Source organism: Callorhinus ursinus, unplaced genomic scaffold, assembly GCF_003265705.2.
Source record: "Callorhinus ursinus isolate GAN/ISIS: 27379988/994484 unplaced genomic scaffold, GSC_fseal_2.0 scaffold116, whole genome shotgun sequence".
Classification (NCBI taxonomy): Eukaryota; Metazoa; Chordata; class Mammalia; order Carnivora; family Otariidae; genus Callorhinus; species Callorhinus ursinus.
Genome location: NW_027397178.1, coordinates 19 through 18,831, shown reverse-complemented (window position 1 = coordinate 18,831; position 18,813 = coordinate 19). Strand labels below are relative to the sequence as shown.

General features: G+C 43.8%; 2 protein-coding genes across 9 annotated transcripts; both read left to right on the top strand.

Annotated features, from left to right (window-relative positions):
• Nucleotides 1–58: 58 nt before the first annotated feature.
• On the top strand, nucleotides 59–18,309 carry RNASE4 (ribonuclease A family member 4). Of its 6 annotated transcripts, none has more exons than XM_073889719.1 (3): nucleotides 464–590; nucleotides 16,206–16,308; nucleotides 17,751–18,309. In XM_073889719.1, exon 3 carries the CDS (start codon nucleotides 17,768–17,770, stop codon nucleotides 18,206–18,208), a length of 441 nt encoding a protein of 146 aa, XP_073745820.1. In that variant the 5' UTR covers nucleotides 464–590; nucleotides 16,206–16,308; nucleotides 17,751–17,767; the 3' UTR covers nucleotides 18,209–18,309. The 6 variants fall into 6 exon arrangements, with proteins under 6 accessions (XP_073745817.1, XP_073745820.1, XP_073745822.1 ...); XM_073889721.1 differs by lacking the exon at nucleotides 16,206–16,308 and adding an exon at nucleotides 5,950–5,992 and having other exon boundaries at nucleotides 495–590; XM_073889718.1 differs by lacking the exon at nucleotides 464–590 and adding an exon at nucleotides 6,579–6,710.
• Nucleotides 458–12,979, top strand: ANG (angiogenin). 3 transcript variants are annotated; one of them, XM_025884607.2, is made up of 2 exons: nucleotides 458–590; nucleotides 12,357–12,979. In XM_025884607.2, the coding sequence occupies exon 2, from the start codon at nucleotides 12,375–12,377 to the stop codon at nucleotides 12,813–12,815; it is 441 nt and encodes a 146-aa protein (XP_025740392.1). In that variant the 5' UTR covers nucleotides 458–590; nucleotides 12,357–12,374; the 3' UTR covers nucleotides 12,816–12,979. The 3 variants fall into 3 exon arrangements, with proteins under 3 accessions (XP_025740392.1, XP_073745823.1, XP_073745824.1); XM_073889722.1 differs by lacking the exon at nucleotides 458–590 and adding an exon at nucleotides 6,575–6,710; XM_073889723.1 differs by lacking the exon at nucleotides 458–590 and adding an exon at nucleotides 8,372–8,393.
• Nucleotides 18,310–18,813: the final 504 nt, after the last annotated feature.

The window sequence follows — 18,813 nt, the reverse complement described above, 5'->3', positions numbered from 1 at the left end:
TTTTTTTTTTTCCTTCCTTCGAAACTGTGCAAAAGTTCAATTCTGTACAAACTTTCTCGCTTTCCGACAGTTCTGCACAAGAGAGGTGCGCTGAACCAACGCGTGCCAGAGGGGGCTGATGAGCTGTGCGGGGAGAAACTGCCTGGACTCCGCCAGCGGACACCTCGGAGGGACCGCCACTCTCCCGGAAGCAGGGGCCGGTGTCCCAAGGCCCGAGGTCCCCGGAGGCTGTGTCCTCGCGGCCGCTGCGCGTGGGGCCTCGGGTCTGCAGGCCCTCTCCTTTCCCAGGCAGGGCCCGCCCGCGGCGCCCACTCCAGAGGCAGGTCCAGGCGGGAGGGGCCTCCCGGGAGAAACAGGGCGCGGTCCCAACTGCACAGAGGCTCCGGCGCCACCCTTCTCGCCCTGCTGCATCCCCCGTCCGTTCGTGTACACACACGCACGCCGACCCCACCCAGGATCCAAAGCAAGATTTAAAAGGACGTCTTTGCGTCTTCTACAGCTCCCTATCATCTTACAAGGGGGAATTAGAAGCCGGGGAGAAAAACTTTCCACCGTCCTGCGCGTTTCTGCAGCCCTGTTCCCTGGCCGAGGTGGGTTCACGTCCTGCTCTCTCTCCTCCTCCTCTTTGTCAGTAGTTTTACCAAGAGCGTTTGGGCCCCTTCTTAGCAGAGGCAGTGTGGGGCTCCTCGGGGAGGTGTTTGCAGAACGGGGTTGGAGCTGCTGAGGAACGGGAAGAAGGGTGAAAGTCTTGTTCTTTTATGAGTTAGCGAAGTCTACATTCCCACCCTGAGATTTACTTCCCACAGCTGAGCAGAGATGGCTGCGTGAAAGTCTAGTACCTAGAATGTAGGCTCAGAGGAGGGTGCAGAATTGGCGAACGGAATGGAGGCCCGGGAAGGCCTGCACTTGCTCACACCTAAGGATTCTTTACTTGGTACACAGGTTGATCGCCAAATTTATGAAGCAGGCCTTGTCCAGTTTTTGCCAACATAACTGCCTTTTGGGACTTGAGTTTTTGTTTTCTGGTGACTCACTTCTGTCTCCTCACCCTTAACCCACCCACAGCCAGGGTTGCAAAATTCTGGGAGACACTGCCAACAACCTCCTCTCTAAGCTTTCTTACTAGAACGTTGGGATCCTCAACCTCTTTACTCTGAGACAGCGTGTCATGTGGTAACACATGGACAAAACAGAGCATCTTTATTTAGGAAGGACAGTAAAAACAGTTTCAGCATCATTCTGGGGACTAGGGAAATCTCAAATGAGGCAAGACCCTCCCTCTGTGTCCTTAAGAACCTTATAATCAAGTCATAAATGTAATCACTAGAAACTCAAGTGGCATAATTACCTGAACAGCACTGGCCAACTTCCCAGAAGCAGCCTCAGGTATTCAAGGAACTACTTAACTACACAGTTGCTAACTAGCTCCTGCAGAAGGACAGTTTTGTTACACGCACTTTATTTTAAGCAACTCTTTTTTTACAGGTAAAATATTTTTGAAATTCATGGAAATATTTAGTAGGTTTCCTTAAACAGCAACTTTCAATGGCACCTTTAAAATTAGCTTCAATTTTCTAGAAATTGCTAGTGTGGAATATGAAAACCGTGTGGTACATTGGAAAGCTTCTAGTCCCTGGACACCAGATGTTCCTGGGTCAGTACAGGAACACCTCCGTTTCCTCATCTGCACAATGAGGGCTTGATAGATAGTCGTCCAGGTCTCCCTCTTTCTTACTCTATGACTTCATGGGGTGGCAGAGTGTTAGTAAGATGGCACTTAGAGAAAAGAAGGTACTCTAGTAATGTGGACAAGTGCTATGAAGTTTGGCAGAAAGGACGGGGAAAACCATTCCCGGAAAAGAAGAGTGGCTCTGGCTATTGCTGAAAGAGCAGATGTCAGTTTACAAGCAGGCAAAGGTAAGAGATTTGTCAAGTTATTGTTGGAAGCATTTGCCCATGTGATTCAGAAATTAAAGTAGATGGCTAAGAAAGTGGACCAAAGCAGGCCAATGAAATCCCTCATTAGGAGTTCCCATTTAATCTGTATTTGAGCAAAGAGCAATCTTTGTTAAAGGTTATTCTCAGAAGAACACCGTGAGATATCTGGGAAAGGGAATGGGCACAAAGCCCAGAGTTTGTTGAAAAGTGAATGTGTAATTTTTGTCTTTGAAAATACACAGGCATGTCAACAAGACTTTGGCCCATTCTCCCTTAGTCATATTGTCGCCTCTTCCTGGAGACATGATCCTTCTTTTCATTGGATCTTCATCCTCTTTTAACATTACTTCTGTTAGTAAATTAGTTTCATGCTTATAAACCTAAAAAAAAATGTTAGAGTTAAACCAAATTTAGAGATTAGTCACTTCTCTCCCTCACCTAATTTTATGATTTGTCTTAAGGACAAAATTAAACACATATACTCTGCATAAAGGGTAAAGGACACCAGCACCTGAGTCCTTAGAAGGAGAACCCTAGGCTTCCTGTATCTATGTGCAAGGTGTAAAGAAGAGACAAAGGAAAATTTTCAGGAAAAAGGGAATGACTTTCAAGCTGAAACTGTCAAAACATTTAAAAGAATATGTGATTGGGCTTTTTTCAATTGACAATTGCTTCACACCTATTAAAATTGCTGAAAAGATATATATATAATTCCTTGTTGTATTTTGAAATACGAATGAGTAAGCACTTAGATGCGTTTTAATGAAATAGTCAAGCTTTTTATTTCCCCAAACCTTTATTTCCTGTTTCATCAAAACCTCATTGTGCCAAGCTGAAAAGAAAAGAAAAAAAGAAAGAAAAACAATTAGAATGAAAGCAACCATTCGCCATTCACCTAGCTGGCTTTTTCCTGGTCAACTATGTGGGGGAGGCTGTGAATTCTCCCCAAGTTGTCAAGTGAAATCCTAGAGGCATGGAAGGGACCTGGCTGTATTCAGAGGTGAAAGGCTGCTCCCCAGCACCACAGCATAAAGCTAACATCAGAGTCTGATCTGTTTGTGTGAGTTGGTGTTTGAACTGGTGTTTCAAGTCATGGGACTGTGTGTGTGTGTGTGTGTGTGTGTGTGTGTGTGTGTGTGTGATGTGAGAATGGAGTATCTTATCTCTGCCTTTAGGTGATTTATTAGAGAAGGATCCTGTTGATCAAGTCATCTTGATCCCCATAGACTATGGGAGTTGGCAGCTTCTTCTGTAGTCTGGGATTGCTGAGGCCTTAGGGGTGTTGTACGGGCCTGGCAGTGTCCTCTCCACCAAATGACTGGCTTATAGCTCTTTAGAACTCACTTCTTCAGCATCTATTTAAAAAGTAATAAGTAATATATGATTCATTTAAAATAGGTACCACTCACATAGTGGGTTTGCCTACAAAAGGAAAGTCAGCATTAGGATACTCTGTTAGATACCGGTAGAGGCCCTACTCAGCGAGCCCCATGTCTTGTTGATTCTCTCTGTACCTAAAGGACTTTGAACTTTGGTATCTGGCGGAACAGTTGTGCGGGCAGAGACCCCTATCCCTTCCTTTCAGAGACTTCAGTGACTCTGAGGCACCACGTACTGAGGGAGAGGCAGTTTGTGGCTGTGTGCTTGGTCCTTTTCTCACTTCCTTAGACTTTTTTCCTTTTAGCTCAGAATTTGGGTGGAGATGCAGGAAAGAGGGAAGAGGACAGGGGAAAAAAGTGAAGCTTACGCAGGACTGTGCCTCAACCACAGCTGAAAAGCCAGTGAAGTTTGTCTTTCTCAGGTTTGCCATGCTGCCCACTTTTCTCCCTCCTCAAATCCTCAGGCCATTCCAGTTACCAAAAGCTATTCTTCTTTTTTTAAGATTTTGTTTACTTTCTTGGGGGGGGGGAAGAGAGTATGTCAGTAGGGAGGGGCAGAAGCAGACTCCCCACCGAGCAGGGAGCCTGATGTGGAGCTCGATCCCAGGACCCCTGGATCATGGCCTGAGCTAAGGCAGATGCTTAACCGACTGAGCCACCCAGGCGCCCCCTACCAAAAACTATTCTTAAGATAGCCTCTAAAGCATAGGCGCAAGCGTGTGTGAATCACCGACAGCTGTTTAAGGAGCTAATCCTCCTAGGGATTTTTGCACGAGAATAGGGACCAACACCTAAGAAATGAAGGTCAGGGTTTACCAGTAATGCCAGAAGCAGAGTTTTCCTGGGAACCTTGAAAGCCTTCCTGCTCTACCTGGGAATTAGGCCTACCTCGTTTGGTAACTGGTACCAAACCCAGTTGTGTCTGTAAGTCTTAAGAGAATCCAGGAGAGTGTGTATGGTTGGGATCTCCAAAGTGAGATCAGGTGGTACATTTCTAGAAGCAATGAGGGATAACAAGAAGAACTTGGGGCCTAGGAGTCAGTCACTGACATACTAAGAATGCAGAGATGAATGACATAATTATTCTTCTCTCTAAGGGTTCCAGCTAATGGAGAGACAAGAAGACTAATTAATCATCAAAGGATGATGGCTAATGGCCTATTTGTCAACCTAAAGTAAAGCCAGATCCCTCCCACCCATGTTGTAAGAACTCCAGACCAGCTCACATTCTTCTCTGAGCATTCCTGAAGTTCCCAGGGGGTGTAAACCTATTTGCAAACTAGTCCCTTTAACCTAGACAGTGAGGCTGCTATTTACTTCTTTCCTGCTCCACCTCCCTGGGTGAGGTCTCTCCCTGCCCTACAAAGGGGCCCATTGCTGCTGAAAATGTCGAAAGATGCCAGCACGCAGTGTCCTTTTCCTTTTTGATAGAGCAAATGGTCTGACCTGTTGCTCTAGCTCTTGTCCAGACTTGCCTCAACTCTGTCCCAACGGGATCCTCATGTTGGGGAAGGTACTTTACCTCCCGCCCCCCACCCCCGTAATACCTCCAGTCAACCATGGAGTGAACTTCTTCACGCTGACTTGCTGTGTGCTTTCTGAATCTTAGAGAGATTTAATGAAACAACCTTGATTTTTATGAAAGTTGTTACTGCAGTGCCCTCCTCGCTCTAGGCTCCAAGAGGCCGGGTCAGACGGGATGTGAACGGAGTACACTGTAGTCCTTGCCCACCACTGCTCCATGGCCTTGGCATCTTTCTCCCTCCTCTCGTCATGTCCTTCTCTATGGATGAATCCTTTCCTGGGACATCACAGACTTACACAGCTAGGCTTCACTCAGGCTGACTCACCAGCTTTTCACACACACCAGGACACATCTGAAGTCTAGAGTCAATGCAGCTTTAAGCTGTCAGCTTGGGATTGCTGCTCTATGCTTGCCTCAGCACTGTGTGTACTGGGTACAGAGAAGCCCCAAAGGAAGATGTGGGCAATTTCTCCTGGGGTGGGCTGGGATTGAGGAGAGCCCGTCAGACTCAGAAGAGGTGTTGCTCAAGCCAAGTCTGGAAAGATGAGTAGTTCCCCTCCCTGAAGATAAGGAGTTTGAAGTCTGACCGCACCATCCCTCTGCTGTTTGATCAGGGAGTTTCCTTCCTAAGAAAAACTGACTTACGTAACACCTACCTCACACAGTCCTGGTCAGACGGTCAAATATAATCACGTGTGTGAGAGATTCATAAAATCAAAGGCAAAGACTATTATTATGATGATAATTATTACGCTGATTTCAAGTGCAGTTATTTTATTGGCAGGCCACTGTCTTTATTGACACCTCAGAGACAGGTAGACTGAAAACTTGAAGGTGGATGGATGACAACCAAAGGTTGAGGATTTTTTAAAAATAGCACTGTTGAGAGATTCAGCACCAGCAGAGGTGGTTACTGAGGGTCCGTGAAACAGTTGGCATCCTGCCGCCGCCTGATATTTGAAACTATAGGATCTTTATTAAGCGATCCCAGTAAACTTTGACCCAGTTGGCTTGTTTCTATTTAATCAACAAATCCACTTTGTGAGTAGATGCAATATCAGTGTTGCATTGATGGTGGAGATAATCAATTTTGCAACTGTGTTACAGAGAACAGAAGACTGAGTGCTCAGGATTAATCTCTTGTGAACAGGTAAGGATGAAAGGAAGGAGAAGCCCTGGGAATATGGCAACGAGACTTCTGAGGGTTAGTGGCTGGAAGGTTGAGGTCAGGGGCAGGGTACTGTAAGACCTGTCACATAACCTGCTCTAGGAATGCTTTCTTGGTTCTGTGGAATCGATGAAAGAGCCTACTTAGCATCTTTTCATGAAACCAAATTATGTGGGTAAAAACAAAGGACAGTGGGACAGCATCCTGCTGAGAAGCCACATCTTACTCTGCAGGCTTCCTCCAACAGGATTCTTAGAGATGGCCGATAAGATCAGAACCAGCATCTTCTGGATGTAGGTAAGACTTCCAGATCCCTGCATGTCCTGTCATGGGCAAGAGTCGGACCCACAAACATCAGGAAAAGGCAACTGTGGGACAAAAGGCCATGGTTATCAAAGTTGGCCTCCCAGAACAAATCTCTAATTCATGTGGGTTAATGTTCAACCCAGTCACGCCCATGGAAAAGGTGAATGACTCTCCTCGTTTGTCCAAGAGCAGTGTCCTTGGTTTTTATGTCTCTGCCAGTATCGGGGATCTTTAGACCTAGTCTTCCCTCCCTGTTCATCCGGTCACTATATAATCAGAACTGAGAGGGGCCTCTAGGTTCACACAGCTGGAACCCATCTCCAGGAACAAACAGCTGGAACCCATCTTCAGTCGGAGGGAAACTTGCAGACTTTTGTAAGACTCTTCCACCTGGGTAATCTATTTCTCTATTTGTTTATATGTATACTATTTCTAGACATCCATCCATTTCAATGAAACCGTTTTTTCCCTTTTAAAAACACTTGGCCCAAGTTCATGAATTAAGAAGGGAACAAATTAGGTCCTAAAGTTTAAAATGCAAACAGATTTCTTCTGGGATAGCCTAAATATGGATAAAGGGAAATTAGTAAGACTGGGAGCAAGTGGTGATTTAGGAGGGATTCCTAAATTGTGATAAAGTCTCCAAAGATCCAGGAAAGCATCTGTTGAAGGGTTATCTGGAGCCCCCTGCCCCAACATTATATGTGGCTTAACAAGGAAAGCAACAGTATACTTTTAGCTCTGTTTTCTCGTAAACTTTCCTGCTAATTTCTTTCCTTAAGAAAGTTTTGGATGCTCTTTGAAAGCACAATGGAACAACACATGCCAAGATCAAAAAAAGGTGTACTGGCAGGTTGAAGAGAAGAAAGAAGGAAGGAGATAGAGGAATATACACTGGGTGGTAAGCTTCTAGTTTGAAGAATATTGCCCTAGAACATATAAAAGCGTGAAGCTATATTTATGGAAGTTGTAACTGTGGTTATGATCATAAACTGTTAACTCCCTGGTGCATAAAATGTGATGGATCTCTTGAATACAAAACATTGCCTGTGGGGAAAGAAAGAGTATATTAATTTTTGTGAAGACTAAGGGTTTGGTTTGAGACAGAAGGTGAAGTTAGTCTAAAAAACAAATTGTGGGACAAATTCCACTGACGAAAATATGACAGTTATGTGCTTGGGAACAGAAGGATATGTGTGAATGAGTTTGACCACCAGATGGGAGGCTCTGCACACTTGGCCTAGGCAGATTCACTTCTGCACCCCATATAATCTCTTACTTGTTTTCTCTCCATTCCATTTCAACCCCCATTTTGGGGAAATTTAGTATGGAATATATATATATATATATGGTGAGGAAGTTATGAGTGGGAGAGCAGATGTTGATACCCAAGTGTATACTTGCTAGGATTTAATTTCTGGTTGTCTTAGGGAATTAGGATTACAATAAGCCTGGGCAAACTTTAGCTGAGTTGTTACAGAATGAATGTGCAAATTCTGTAAATCAGAAACAAAGATATCCCTTAATCTCTGAGACTGAGACATGAGGGCCTTCAACCTCCAACAAGCAAATGATTTTTTAAGGATGTGAAGCACCTATGTAGTGTCAGTCCAATGTCTTAACTAGAGGAGGTCTGTGGGCTTGGCTTACCTGCTGAGCCTTAAGGAATGATGCATCTCAGTCAACCCGTTAGCTATTTCTTCCAGCTGGTGCCTTTTGCCACCAACTAAACTTACACACAAACTTGTCTCTGCAATTCCATTCTAGTGGAAGAAAAGGAAAGGAAAAGAAAAGGCTATTTTATGCTGTGGAATTTCAGGACTTAACGGTTAGCGACTCTCTCTTTTTACAGATGAACAAATTTAGGCCTGGAGAGGAAAGTGAAGTCAATCATTAAAAACATAATTATTGAGGGTCTACCATGAGGCAGGCACTGTGATTCAAGGTGACTAAGATGGGCTCTGCCCTCCTATTGATTACACACAAGTAGGAAACACTGACAAGTAAACAGGTCATTGTTTGCCCAAGACCACATAGATAACGGCTTGGAAATGGCACCAATGAAACCTGGCAACAGGTAAATCTTTATTTGATGATATCCTTGTGGACAGATCAGCTTTGTGACTTTTGTTTGCTTTGACACTTATATTTAGTAAATTGTCCTTGATCTTAATATCTAAAGCATAGAGTGTTTGGACAGAGACTCTAGGCAGACCCGCAGGCTCACACTGCTTTCTGTGAGCAGCAGTATCCCCACAATCTGTATAATACTGGCACTTCCTACAAGGACCCACGGTCTCTTCCTACCCTGGAATGGTTGGGAACATTCCTATACACCACTGCCACCTAGTGACTCTTTTGGGTACTACCAGCTCTGGTTTTACTTCCTGATTTTTTTTTTTAACTCTGGGACTCTGACGCTGCCAGAGAGCTGTGACTGTGTGACCTCTAAGGTCCCTTCTACCTTGAGATCCTGTGATTCTACAATTACCTTTGACTTTAGAAGGCATTTTTTGTCCATTGCTGAGCAAGAAACTTAGTTGATTTCAAATCAATAAAACTTTGATGAGGTCTCCCAAAAAACTAAAAAAGGAAAGCACACCCAGGAGACTGAAAAGCACAATATAATTTTTTAAAATTTTATTTATTTATTTGGCAGAGAGAGGGAACACAAGCAGGGGGAGTGGGGGAGGGAGCAGCAGGCTTCCCCCTGAGCGGTGAGCCCGATGTGGGGCTTGATCCCAGGACCCTGGGATCATGACCTGAGCCAAAGACAGATGCTTAATGCTTAACGACTGAGCCACCCAGGTGCCCTAAAAAGCACAATATAAATGTAAAGAGCTTGGCAAGTGGGTAGCGGAGCAGCACTGTGTAGGAATACCTGTTATTCTTTTAGGGGTGGCTCTCCCCTCTGCAGTTATGTACCATTTTCTTGCTAAACTCCCAAGAACGCAATTTCACTTGATTCTATTACAAATGATACTCTAAGTGCTTAATGGAAACCTTTTCAGCTGCTATTTATTTATTTATTTTTATTTATTTCACAGAGAGGTAGCGAGAGCAGGAACACAAGCAGGGGGGGTGGGAGAGGGAGAAGCAGGCTTCCCGCCGAGCAGGGAGCCCAATGTGGGGCTCAATCCCAGGACCCTGGGATCATGACCTGAGCCAAAGGCAGACGCTTAACGACTGAGCCACCCAGGCGCCCCTCAGCTGCTACTTATATCAGTATTGTGGAATAGTCAAAGATTTCTTAGCAGTGCACCAAATCTGTTTATAGTTATTATGAAACAGATAAGGTGGATCAATGGCAAATGTTGATGAGAAAGAGAGGTCACTTTGCTTACTCTTGTCTTGTCTTTCCATGTAACCAGCAAAACGCCAGATTCCCTTGTTTTTCTGGATTCACAGTCATACCCCCAGGGCTGTTTAGCAACACTACAGGCTTAGTGTTTTGTTATAGTCTGTATTTGTTTAATTCAACACACTAGGACCTATGGCCTCTGTGAAGGCTACAAAATTATTTGATATGAAAATCATGTTTATGACTTACACACAAGAAAGCACAAAATAAAAATTAATAATTTAACGTCTTTGAAAATGTACCATTTATTTTTAAATTTAGTATTCATAGGAATTACATTACATTTAAGGATAATTTGAAGGTCAAATTTTTCTCCCATTGCAAGAATTTCTCAGTATGTGTGGGGATGATTGCCAAAAAACACCCAACCCAGTCATGAATTAAATGAAGTACTCACAAACAATATGAGAAACAAAATTATAAAAATCAGTTCCTTTTTTTTTTTAATTTTTGAGAGGGAGAGAGGTGGGTAGGGGCAGAGGGAGAGACTCTTAAGCAGACTCCACACTTTGGGTGCCTGGGTGGCTCAGATGGTTAAGTGTCTGCCTTTGGCTCAGGTCATGATCCCAGGGTCCTGGGATCGAGTCCCGCATCAGGCTCCCTGCTCCTTGGGAGCCTGCTTCTCCCTCTGCTTCTCTCTCTCTCTCTCTCCCCTCTTCTCTCTCATGAATAAATAAATAAATAAATAAAAAGAGCAGACTCCACACTTTGGGTAGAGCTGAGGCAACATGGGGACTCAGTCTCACAACCCTGAGATCATGACCTAAGCCAAAATCAAGGGTCTGACACTTAACTCACTGAGCCACCCAGGCATCCCATAACATCAGTTTCAAATTTACGGTGAAAATCATTTTTATTGTTGGATATGGGGGTATTCACATATATTTGATATAATGTGTAGGACTATGGTGATATTCATCATTCCAATTTTAGTATATGTGCTGCCAAAGCGAGCATGGACTATAGTGGTTTTTAAAGGCTCTGAATATTCTTTACAATTTTCTCCAAAGAACTAAAGGTAGAATCAGAAACTACCTGCTGCAAACATCAAGTAGCTCTCAATTCTCAAATCTTCAGATTTCATAAGAAATACAATCTTAAAAGTTCATTAAAAATTGTTCTCTGTTTTGTTATCTATATTTGTTTAATTCTATTTTTAATTATCTATCACTGAGTTAAAATCATGTTCTGGGAAGAAGTACCATGTCTACCCTGTGGGTGTGCGTTTTGAGTGTCTGACACACCACCCCTGGGATGTGTGAGTTCTAGAGTTTGAGATTGACAGCTCTTTCTTGAGAGATAAAGGCAGCAATCCTCTTCTTCTTTGAGAAAAATTTGAGAAATTATTGCAGCAAATTGTAAGGTCTTTGACTTGATGAAAAGATCTAAGGAGGGGGACCAGGCTGGCTCAGTGGGTAGAGCGTGTGACTCTTGATCTCAGGGTTGTGAGTTTGAGCCCCATGTGTGGCATAGAGTTACTTAAAAAAAAAAAGCCTTAAGGAGTTGTTTTGGGGTTTGTTTTTGTTTTTATCACATTGTAACATCATTTGCCTATGGTGTAACAGTCTAGTACATGTGCGGGGGGGGGGAAATTAGACAATATTCTTCGAGAATAATCCAAAGTGTTTCCAGTGCAAGAAGCACCTAGGAAAAAGCTTTTATTCTTTCTCCAGTCCTCCGTAAGAGTTGACCCCAGACGGACCCACCCCCAGATGGACCCACTTCCAAGCATTACATGGGTTCTTTCATGTTCCTCCCTTGTCTTTCTAAATGGTACATCATAATTCCACCTTTGGCCATGAAACTCTTACTTCTTGGGGAACTAGGTCTGTCTCCCTTCACCTGAAGATCAAACTGCTCTCAAATGCTCTCCTCACAGCCAGCCAACTGACTGACTTAAGTACCTGGAATCCTGTCTTCAACAGTCCTCTGATTGACCCTTCCCTGGGCTCAGGGTTCCCTAAAAGTCCCCCTTCTTCATAGCTCTCACCTCCTATCTTACTGTATCATCTCAGGAAATTGGAGCTCCCAACCCTTCTCCATGGATGCTGCATTCTCTTTGAGGGAGGCATTTGGTGTGTCTTGATGGTCTTTGCATTCCAGGACCTAGCACAGTGGTCTGATAACCTGCAGGGACGTGTGTAAAGTTTGTTATTATAGTAATTGATAAATGAATTACAGAGTGTGGATGGATTTTGTAATGATATGACTGACCGCAGGGCAGATAAATACTCAGCATTTCCGAGGGATAGGAAAGAATGGTTGGGTCAGGAAGTTGTGTTCAGAAAACTTTTTTTTTTAAGATTTATTTATTTGTCAGAGAGAGAGAAAGAGGGAGATAGAGCATGAGCAGGGGGAGCGGCAGGCAGAGGGAGAGGGAGACGCAGGTTCCTCGCTGAGCAGGGAGCCCAACGCAGGACCCTGGGATCATAACCTGAGCCGAAGGCAGACCCTTAACCAACTGAGCCACCCAGGCGCCCCTCAGGAAACTTTTAAATAGACTTTCCAAAGAAAGGGATTGACAAAAAGTTTGGGATTAATGAGGAAGGGAAAAGAAAAGATGTAATTAGCTGACTGAAGATAACTGATTCGTGTCAGAGAGGAAAGTCCCTGTCCCTTTAGCCTGATTGGGCAATGCTGTTCTTGTGCCCCTACCACACCTCCTTTTGCCCTTGGCAGGAGTCTTTGCTGGAAGAGATGGTGATGGGCCAGGGTCCCCTGTTGTTGATCTTCATGCTGGGTCTGGGTCTAACCCCACCAGCCCTGACTCAGGATGACTCCAGGTACAAACACTTCCTGACCCAGCACTATGATGCCAAACCAAGGGGCCGGAATGCCAGATACTGTGAAAGCATGATGGAGAGACGAGGCCTGACCGCACCCTGCAAAGACACCAACACCTTTATTCATGGCAACAAGGGCAGCATCAAGGCTATCTGTGGAAATGAAAATGGAAACCCTTACGGAGAAGCTTTAAGACTAAGCAAGTCTCCTTTCCAGATCACCACCTGCAGGCATGTAGGAGGGTCCCCTCGGCCTCCATGCCGGTACAGAGCTACCTCAGGGTTCAGACACATTGTTGTTGCCTGTGAACACGGCTTGCCTGTCCATTTTGATGAGTCCTTTTTCCGTCCATAATCGGAAGCCACAGCTGGCTTTTCTCTCCTTTTCTTGCATTTCCCTCCACATCCCAGAATGGCAACATTTATGGCCAGGGGCCCAGAGAATGAGCTGCCTGGATCTCTTGTTTTCCATTTTACAACATGTCTAATAAATAAAAGTGTCTCTGAAATCAGTAAGAATCACAGTCTTCCCACTAATTATTGGCCTATTAATCTTACCCCATTTTCTCTCTTCAACTGCTTCCTGAGAGGATTGGGTAGAATAGAAATGCGCTTTTCCTTATCGGTCAGTTCCTTATCAGTCAGTAAGGAGGTGGACTTTAGCTTTCTATAAAGGTAGGGTGGTTAGATTCATCTTACAGAGAGAATTAGGAAAATTCCAGGGCTCATGGCAACTAAACAGAATTTTCAGAAGGGGCAAATAATAAGGGAATATTACTTTTACAAATGTTAAACCTTGAGGAGAACAGTTTAGGACTAAATACCAACAGATTCATTCCACTTTCTCTCTTTCACACACATGTGCGTGAATGCCAACGGGCAGCCACCTCTCGTCTTAAGCAGGAGGTAATTTTTTGATGTTGCTTTGAATGCAATGTTCCTAGGGTATTCTCATGGCAATTTTATATAAGGATCAAAAAGTGATTATTTTATTATTTACTTATTTATTCATTGTTACATTATTTTCTCCTTAATCTTTTACTTTATCGACCAATGTCTGGCTACTTTGAGATCTTAGGGAAGTCATAGAAAGATTCCAAACATTATCCCTTATTCTTCTTCAACTAGATTTGGTTTTCAAGTAAACATACACTTAGGTTGATGATACTCTCTTTGTAAAATATACTAATCGATCCACAGGTTAAGTGATTAGCTTCCTATTAACCTAATTTCTATCAACTGGTGCCTCAATATTTTATTTGGAAAGTAGTTAATAAGTTACAGTTATAAGTCACAGTTTTGCTATCTTGTGACTATGTAACTATTATGGTTACAGTATTCCCAACGGTGGTCTCCCCTGCTCCCCACATTGCCCTGATATGGGCCCAAAACCCTAGTTGCTCAATACTCAGGTTATAGACCAGTATCTAGGTTCCACCCAGGAGAGCCCGGCCTTGCTGAAAATATTCAGATTTGGGGAAGAAGTGATGGAGGAGTAGGTTACTGGTGTACACTCAGCTCATGAATCTGTGCACTTTGAGTTATCTATTTCAAAATTGAAAACACTGTCTGTAGTTAGGGAGAAGAGTTTTCCAAACCTCTCTTATTAGAAAATTTGCTTATTATAAAATCTCAAAAACCCCTTAAGGAGTAAGAAAATTCCAGTTTTTGGTAGACTATTTGGACCCTTTCTCAGGTTCTCCAACCAGTACTATGTCCCTGATATGAAGCAAAGTGACTTCCATACAGATCATTGCCCCACTCAAGCTCTTGATAGAGAAGGTCAAAGGTCTGGACCGTTATTACACTGATCACACCATATTTATGAAAACTGATGTCTTCTCCAAACATCTGCTTAGAGCATAAATCATTGCATACTCTGCTCTAGTGTTAAGGCAAATGACCGTTTCCTGGGAAATCGCATGGCAGTGGGATGGGGGTGCTTCCTGTCCTGCTGATGGAGCCAATCCTAGTACTTTTTGCTCTGGGTCTCTTGTTCGCTCACCGTCAAAAGCTGTTTAGAATGAAATATCAAGTCACAGGCAGGTCATTTTATCTCGAGTGAATCATTTGAGGAATTGAAGTGCTGGTCGGCTATACTTTATTGACTTTGCAAGGAAAAGAGAAGAAAAACCTCAAAAATGTCAAGTCCTTCGAGGAATGGTGACATTCAAGGAAGAAAATTCCATGCAACTTGGAGAGAACAAATTTCTCTAGAGACACAGCAGAAATTCTAGTAGGCTTTTTAAAAAAAGCCTTATATGGGGCACCTGGGTGGCTCAGTTGGTTAAACATCTGCCTTTGGCTCAGGTCATGATCCCAGGGTCCTGGGAAGGATCGAGCCCCGCATTGGGCTCTCTGCTTGGCGGGGAGCCTGCTTCTCCCTCTCCCTGTAGCTCCCCCTGCTTGTGCTCGCTCTCTTGCTCTCTGTCAACTAAGTAAATAAAATCTTTTTTAAAAGGCTTATAGTTTCTTGGGAATATAAGTACTCTACAAAATAAGGGGGAGGGGATCCAAAATATATGCAATTTGCTACAGTCATTCACTATTTTTATCAGACTGAAGGAAGGAAAGGAAACCAAGAAGAATGGAAATTGTGAAAAGATCATTGCCAGCACTTAACTAAACACTTATCAGGGGCTAGGCATTGTGATAAGCACTTTACATTGATTTTATCATTTATTCTTCCTAACATCTCTAAGAGGTAGGGATTGTGATTATGCTCATTTTACTTATGAGAAAATATGCCGAGAGCTTAAGTAATTTCCCCAAGGTCACACAGTTAATGTGGCAAAGCTAGGTCTTTAGGATCACAATATCCAAATTAGTTCTTTTTGAGAGTCAATCTGGTGCAACAGAAAAAGCCTTTGGGACAAGCTCTGACCAAAAAGTATGTGTTGGGATGATTTGGGGATCATTTGATTTTCTGTTGTACCTAGAGCCTTGAGATGTACCCATTGATGTTTACATCGGATTTCTGGTGGCAAATATTTTCCCCTGTCTTGTTAAATCAATCAGTTGGTGTGGCTGAGGCCATGGGTTTGCTCTTGCATGAATAGTTACGTCTTCTCTGTAGCCAGTTATTTTGCTAAGCCATGATCTCAGTCACAAAGAAGCAGGATGAGAAAAAGTAGACAGAACTGTGCAAGATGAGAGGTACAAGATTAGATTTGGGGAAAACAACGCAGAGTACACCACTGTGAGGAAACCATTACCCGAGGGCTAAGTGCACCTTCAGAAGTTATATGCATTGGTGCTGGGCTGAGGAGTAAATTGAACATCATTTCTCCCTGCCCCCTTCCTCTTGCAGCTCCTTCATTCCCTCTCTTCTTGACTCCATTTCTCATATCAGCTACAGGCACAAGCAATGACCTAGAACTTTACAACTTTCTGTGTAGAGGCAGAAGGCAGCTGTGAACCTAGGAGGCGGCATGGAAAAGAGAGATGGTTCTGTTTCATCCTGGTCATTACGACTAACCAAAGTGTAGGCTTAGGTGGAACAGACTGCAAGTCCCTCATCAGCCATTTCAGTCCCTTACACGTGTGATCCGGCACCATGAAGCCGCTTCTCTGAAAATGAAGGACAGTAGTACTCAGAGATATCATCCCAGGAATTCAGCTGAGGCTGGACATGGACTGCATGTGTAGAAATGGGCCTGTCTGACTCAAAAAGTTGCCCTGGCTACTTTGGGTTGCTCACTCCCTGTTGAATTGAGATGATTTTTTTTTTTTTTTTTTGCCCTAGTGAGGCAGCCCTGCCCCACAGCAAGAGTCAAGTAGTTCAAGGTTTGACTCCATGTCCGTCCCAGACTGACAGCCAGAAGGCAGCATCTAGCTAGTTAGTGTTGGTGAGTGACTCCCATCTTTGCTCCCACCCTATTCCACCCCTGATTAAATTCTGTTGCTAGAAACAAGCAACTCTGAGCATAAATATCATTAGTATCTTGAATACTTAGGAAGTGGGATGGGAGAAGCAGTCAGAGGATGGTGGAAAGAGTACAGATTTTAGAGCCAGATAGACCTGGTTTCCTTTCTTTCTTTCTTTTTTTTAATTTTTTTATTCTTTTTTTAAGATTTTATTTATTTATTTAATTGACAGAGAGAGAGAGACAGTGAGAAAGGGAACACAAGCAGGGGGAGTCGGAGAGCTGGTTTCCTTTCTTTAATTAGTCAACCAAAGCAGTGTTGTAAAATCTTTATCACAGTGCTTTCTTTGTTGTTGCTCCAGAGGTTTCTGTTTGTTTGTTTTTTTTAACTCTGTAAAACAAATGTTTATTTCCCACCATCAAGAGAGGTCAACCCAAAGATCTTGTAACCAGAGAATATGGATAATTACCAATAGCTGTGGACAAGACAGGCAGAGCATCAAGGATAGATGCATGACAATAGACTGTATCACCAGGGCCTAGTGTTTGGGGTTGTACATAGACACAGGGGAAAAAAAAAAGACAACCCACGTCCTTTTTTGTGGAGATTGTGCTGTTTAAATTCATTTTTTAAATGTTTCTTAGCTTAGTGATCAATTCCACAAGCCTGGAAAATACCTTCACTCACTATATCCATTCCATTTCATTTGTTCACGAGCTCACTCATTTCATTTATTTATTCAGCCAGTATTCACTACCTTCAAAGCACGGTGGCTGGGTACTCTGCTTTTGTAGGGGTTCTTTACAGAGGATGAACAGGATTTCCAAAAGGACCTGATTTTAATACCACAGGAAGAATAGCCACAGGAGAGGAAAGGCTAACCCCAGTATTACTCTGGCCTCTTTTTGGCACCCTCCTCAATTCCAGATGTAAGGAATGAAAATCAGTTCACAAACTTGCTCTGAAAAATCATGAGTCTATTCAAATTTTCGGGAATCAGAGTCTCTAGAGGACCAAAAACTCCAAAGATCTTATGACCAGAGAATAACCTCAAGAGATGGTCAACTCCAGTTTCACTTGGATCCGCCTTTTCTTCCCATTCCTTCTCCGACCGTGGAGGCCGGGTGCCCTGGATGGCCACGTGGTCGGTGCCTGTCCTGAGGGGCTGTACTTTTGCTGCAGCAAGTTTTCTCCATAAAAGAGGACGGTGCTTGTTTTCAGAGAAAAGCATGTTTTGCAAACTGTTTGCTCTTGGGAAAGCAGACGGGAAAAGTTGTGAGCAGAGAAGAGTGGGGAACTGGTACAGATAAGGAGGAAAGAGAGGACTAGAGTCGAGGCAGTGTCACCTCGCCCTTCCCAACATCTCTCCCCACAGTGCCCGCGTCTCACCTTCCTTTCTCCTGCCCCTTGGGTTTCTGTCTAGGCATCTCCAAGGTAGTGATGGCTCTCCAGAGGACCCGTTCCCTGCTTCTGCTCTTGCTGCTGACCCTGCTGGGGTTGGGGCTGGTGCAGCCCTCCTATGGCCAGGATCGCATGTATCAACGATTCCTGCGGCAGCATGTGGACCCTGAGGAGACAGGTGGCAATGACACCTACTGCAACTTGATGATGCAAAGACGGAAGATGGTGCGTCAGTGCAAGCGCTTCAACACCTTCATCCACGAAGACATCTGGAACATTCGTAGTATCTGCAGTACCACCAATATCCAGTGCAAGAATGGCAAGATGAACTGCCATGAGGGTGTAGTGAAGGTCACAGACTGCAGGGAGACAGGAAGTTCCAGGGCCCCCAACTGCAGATACCGGGCATCGGCGAGCACTAGGCATGTGGTCATCGCCTGTGAGGGTGACCCGCAGTTGCCTGTGCACTTGGACAGATAGACGCCAGCTTGCGGGGCTTATGGCCGGTGGTAGGCCTTTAACTTACTCCTTGAATAGCAGTAAGTAATACATTTGAGCTGCCCCAGCCTCTATCTCCTCTATTTCTGACTCTTTTTCTCTTTATAACCCATTCTGTTAAGCACATTGTATCAAAGAGAAATGGAGACATAAACTTATAATGAGTCTGGGCCTTTCTGTAGTAAACTTTTTGGCTTTCTTTTATAATACTGGTCAGTTTAGCTCTCTCAGATCCTATCCTCTGGAATTTAGTCATTATATGGATTTATATAGCATTTCAAGCATTTCAAAGTATTTTCATCTAAATCATGTCATTTCAATAGCACAGCAATTGTGCGATGTTGCTGATGTTGTTCTATGTAGGAGCCCAAAGTTCAGGGACTTGCTGAAAACCATGAAATTAGTGGAAAAGCTGATACAGAAATCCCGTTGAATTGGCTCCTAATCCAGGCCTTTTCCCACTTCATCACAAGGAGCGTTTTGAAAGTAACTGCTTTTGGTTATTCCCAAAAGTCAGCTGTTGGGAGAAGCGTTAGAAATTTGGAAATGCATGCTGGCAAAATGAGAGCTCGGTCTGGATAATCTGG

Excerpts from the sequence above, each read along its gene's own strand:
- RNASE4 (XM_073889716.1), top strand. The coding sequence starts at position 119 with ATGAGCTGTGCGGGGAGAAACTGCCTGGACTCCGCCAGCGGACACCTC. Across the intron at positions 591-17,750 it reads AGCCCTGTTCCCTGGCCGAG|GCATCTCCAAGGTAGTGATG; the intron begins GTGGGTTCACGT and ends GTTTCTGTCTAG.
- ANG (XM_025884607.2), top strand. The coding sequence starts at position 12,375 with ATGGTGATGGGCCAGGGTCCCCTGTTGTTGATCTTCATGCTGGGTCTG.